General features: G+C 35.5%; 1 protein-coding gene across 1 annotated transcript; it reads left to right on the top strand.

Moving 5' to 3' along the window:
- The first annotated feature begins 1,110 nt into the window (after positions 1 to 1,110).
- Positions 1,111 to 2,363, top strand: LOC112720564 (late embryogenesis abundant protein 18). Its single transcript, XM_025771545.2, has 2 exons — positions 1,111 to 1,280; positions 1,831 to 2,363. Exons 1-2 carry the CDS (start codon positions 1,194 to 1,196, stop codon positions 2,122 to 2,124), a joined length of 381 nt encoding a protein of 126 aa, XP_025627330.1. The 5' UTR covers positions 1,111 to 1,193; the 3' UTR covers positions 2,125 to 2,363.
- Positions 2,364 to 4,326: the final 1,963 nt, after the last annotated feature.

The raw sequence follows: 4,326 nt of genomic DNA, 5'->3' as shown, positions 1-4,326 counted from the left end.
AACCTTCAAGTCTCACCATTCTACAAGTGATATGGTATAAAATATACTCTTGTTATCTTATAGTTTTTTCCTTCAAGTTTACTCATTTCATACATCTCAACAATAATGCTTTTTTTTTCCCATGAACTTTTATTTTTCTGTAATAATAACTGCACCATACTATTCATTATTCAATTATACTAACATTATTTACTTTGAATAATTGCAGAGCATGAGACACGAGACATACATAAAAGTAAAACTGTGACGGTTGGCTTCAAAGTCAAACGTTAACGGTTAATCTTTCCACTGTGTTCGTGTATATTCGTCACTATATCTGTTCTTGAAAATAGTTATGTTCTCTAAACTACCGGTTACTCTTTTTTACATATTATGCCAAATCGATACATTCACATGAAAAATCAACATATAATTATTTCCTTATGCTAATATCTTAAATTGCTTTATAGCAGGTCTAAACGTTGAGATAAATAATAATCACACAATTCCAATTGAATCCAAAATCCATACAAAAATAAGCCAATTCATGACTACATTGTAAGTTTGTAACAAATACAATATTCAATTCTTAAAATAAAGATCACATTAAATTATCAGATCAGTCTCTCACTAATTTAATAAATATAATAGAAGAAAGAAAATAATAATAAGGAAAAGTATAGGTAAATAATGAAAATATTAAACAATGTAAATAATAGATATATTGGATGTTCATTTTACTAGTGTACGGATGGTTATTTTAATATTAAAATTTAAAAGATTAATTTAGAGGTGTAGTGTGTTTTTATTTGATTGGTGGTTGTTCATATTGTTCAACAAAGTCATTGTCCCCCTAATATTCCCTTAATAATAAAATAATAAATGAATGTAATAAAAAATTGATTTGCATCAATAAAAGGTAAACAAGAAATTTTCATATCTCCTCCAATTTCTGAAAAAGGATAAGTTCATAATCTCTATTATTAAGCAACGCAACGTGGCGAGCATTAGATACTTGATGGGCATAGCATTGCTGCATGTTCAACAAGTGTTGGCTGCCGAACGTTCCATCCTCCGAGCAGCTATGTGGTGTCTTCGCTGTTTTGTATCGTCTTCCCTTTCTATGACATGCATATAAATCGAGAATGAAGAAGCACCATAGCCATCTTTGTTGTTGTCGTTGTTGATTGAAGCTCAATAGAAGATACAGAAAAATGAAATCTTCAAAGGAGAAGCTAAGCAACATGGCCAGTGCCGCCAAGGAACACGTTGACATCTGCGGAGCCAAAATTGACGAGAAGGTCCTCTCCATTTAATTTCTTTTTCGGCTTTCTTTCTCGATCTTACCCGTTTGATTAACATCGAGCGGAATTACTTTCTGCAACAAACTCCCATTGATGTTTTACCGACGACAGCAACTCTAATCATTTTCAATTAAACAATCATCTTAATTGATTTATCATTTATTTGATGTTAATATTTTCTTTTCGTTTTTATATTTTTAATCTTTATTTGATGTTAAAAATGTCTTTAATTTTCGTGTCTTTATTCCGAGTCTTATTATCAGTACTCGGCTTTTAAAGGACCAAGCTCTTCCCCGTGAGAAGAGGAGAGTGAGAGAGTGATAAAGTTAGATATTAAACACATTATAGTATTCACCCATAATGAAAATTACAAGGTGAATGGTAACTAATTCTTATTTTATTATTTTATCAAGTTTATATCCTGGCATTGGTAAAATGATAAAGTTAAGAGATAAACACAATATTCACATATAATGGAACTCACGAAGTCAAAGTTACAAACTAATGCAAAGTCAATCATATTTTTTTTCTGTTTAAAATAGCGCAGACAGAGAAAGCAAGGGCACGAACAGAGGAGGAGAAAGTGATAGCACATGAGCGCGCAAAGGCGAGAGAAGCAAAGGCAAAAATGGAGTTGCATGAAGCCAAAGCCAGGCATGCAGCCGAGAAGCTAAGCACCAAGCAGGCGCACCTGGACCCTTCCTCGTTTGGAGCACACCATCAGCAGCCCCCAACAACAACGCACCAGCAGCCATTAGGGTCTCTTGCAACGCCTGCTGGAGGAGTCACCAATCCTTCATATCCATTGGGAGGAAATCATCATATCAATAAGCACATTTAGATATATGTGTATGTATACGGTTATACTTAGTTATTCCCCCCACTGATGGCCACTACTACTGTTTCTTTGCGTGTTAGTTTCTGTTTCTGGTTGTTCACATTTTCAGTTGTTAGTTATCGGATATGTAATGTGGGAGCGAGGGGCGTGTTAGCTTTCTTGTATAGTTGTATGTACTTGAGAACGGTTTGTATCTCCTGGTAATAAGTTTTGAATCATAATTTGTGAGAAATGTTTCAACATGTTTTGCTTTATTTGTAGTAAATTGCAAGTACAGTTGATACAAATTGTTGGATTTTTATCTGCAAGGAGAAAGTTTACTCAATTTAGTATTGGGTGAAGTAAATACTGGCTCTATATTTCATAATAAGTGGGTTAGTTTAATACAAAGAAATAAAGGAAATAAAGAATATTTTGATATAATAGTACAAAAATATTTTTGTGATGGTAAGAATTATTTTCATATAAAAGGATATATTCTTAAGAATGAAGTTTTATTAAAAATTATATGTAGATATTTAAATGGGACATTTTAAATTTTAAAATATAAATAAAACATTGCAGTAATATCATTTTAGAAGTATTATAGATTATTAGTTTTGTATTAAAGTGAAATGTGGGTGGCATACGGGTGTGTTTTTGTACTGTTTCTTCTTATAATAACCGACTTGTATAGGATCTGTTTTGCTTCCATTTGTTAGAAGTAAAAAGTTGAGGAAACATTTCAGGTATGCCTTTGTACTTTATTGGTATTTCAGTGTGTCATGTATTTTTAGGTTTTTAGTTTTATATTTATTGTTTATACTCTAGACCGAGTTATAAGGTCCGGGTTGGACGATGGCGAAACGATGGACCTGGTCTAAGGTTGGCTCGTCACCGACTTTTTCATAAAGAGTTCGGCCAAATCACTATAGAGGTCCAACAGGCCCAGAGTAGAGGATCACAGTCCACCTGAAGGCGACTGGCCAAAAGATAGGTGATCTCACCCATAAAAAAGATAAGATAAGATAACAAATTTATCTCGAGGGAGGTCACTTTACATTACTATAAATACACTGGCACACCTAGGTATAACTGATACTGTTTCGAGGGTTACCTGAAACTGTTAGGTCGATCTCGGATGAGATCTGCTGTGGCGGCCGGAGCTGATACGTCCGACTTGTTGGAGGCGGTGGTGGTGCTATTGTAGCTGATCCTTTGTCAACGGAGGGTGGTGGTACCTGCAAGAGACTCCGATACTTAAGTTAGCATGGGCTTTAAGCAGGTTTTTAGAAGAATCAGAGTATGAGTTATACCTGGGCGCTCCAGTGTATTTATAATGGTGTGGAGTGATCTTCCATTGAGATATGATAGTTATCTTATCTTATCTTTGAGTGAAGTCATCTTTATCTTTAAGAGAACCGCCTTATCTTTCTAGGTTTGGGCTTCCTTTAGATTTGGGTTGTGTTCCTCTGTTTGGGCTTACTTGAGCCTCTGTAGTGTTTTGGCCGAACTCTTTTATGAAGAGGTTGGGTAATCCTGATCCGAAGAGGTCGGCCGACTTGTCTTTAACCAGCCCGAGTCATACAGCTCGACCTAGGGCATGAACAGTTCCCCTGCTTGAGTGCGGTCTTCCTTTTGAGGTCGTGTCTTTTTAGACCTCGACCTTTTTTTTGAAGAAGCTGAGCTCGAGCACTCTTTGTTGATCCCGTTGTAGAGCTCCTATTAATGATTTGAATGTAGAGCGTTTTTCTCACTCCTTATAACTACGACGCGCATTTTTGTGTTTTCTTGAAAACGTGCGAGAGTAAATTTCATTAACTCCCTACCGTTTTTCTCTTTGTATCTCACTTTTGAATTTCAAAATTTCTTTTCAGTTTCTCTTCTCTCGCTCACTGCAACTTCTTCTCTTCTCCTTATCCTTCTTGTATTCGCATCTTCGCATTTCTTTTCCTTTACTCGAAAGGTGATTTGCTGGTGTCGCTTCGTTTGTGTGATTCAACTCCTAATCAGTTTATCGTCTCCTTCTTTCCTACAGGTTGGTTTTTCTTCTTCTTTCACTTTTACGCCGTTCTTTTTGTGTTCGCATTATTCTGATTTTGAAGAAGTTTTGGTTTTGCTTGGATTCATGTTTGATGCTTGGAAAGTTTAGATCTTTTTCTGAATTTGTTGCATTTGATCATTGCTGTACTGTGTGCTGTGAGGGTTTCCTCGCTTTTCTGTTAG

This window comes from Arachis hypogaea, chromosome 11 (genome assembly GCF_003086295.3).
Source record: "Arachis hypogaea cultivar Tifrunner chromosome 11, arahy.Tifrunner.gnm2.J5K5, whole genome shotgun sequence".
Lineage (NCBI taxonomy): Eukaryota > Viridiplantae > Streptophyta > Magnoliopsida > Fabales > Fabaceae > Arachis > Arachis hypogaea.
This window is presented reverse-complemented; position numbering and strand designations above follow the sequence as displayed.

Coding starts and splice junctions, on each gene's coding strand:
- LOC112720564 (XM_025771545.2), top strand. CDS start 1,194: ATGAAATCTTCAAAGGAGAAGCTAAGCAACATGGCCAGTGCCGCCAAG. Junction 1,281..1,830: donor GAGCCAAAATTGACGAGAAG/GTCCTCTCCATT, acceptor AAAATAGCGCAG/ACAGAGAAAGCAAGGGCACG.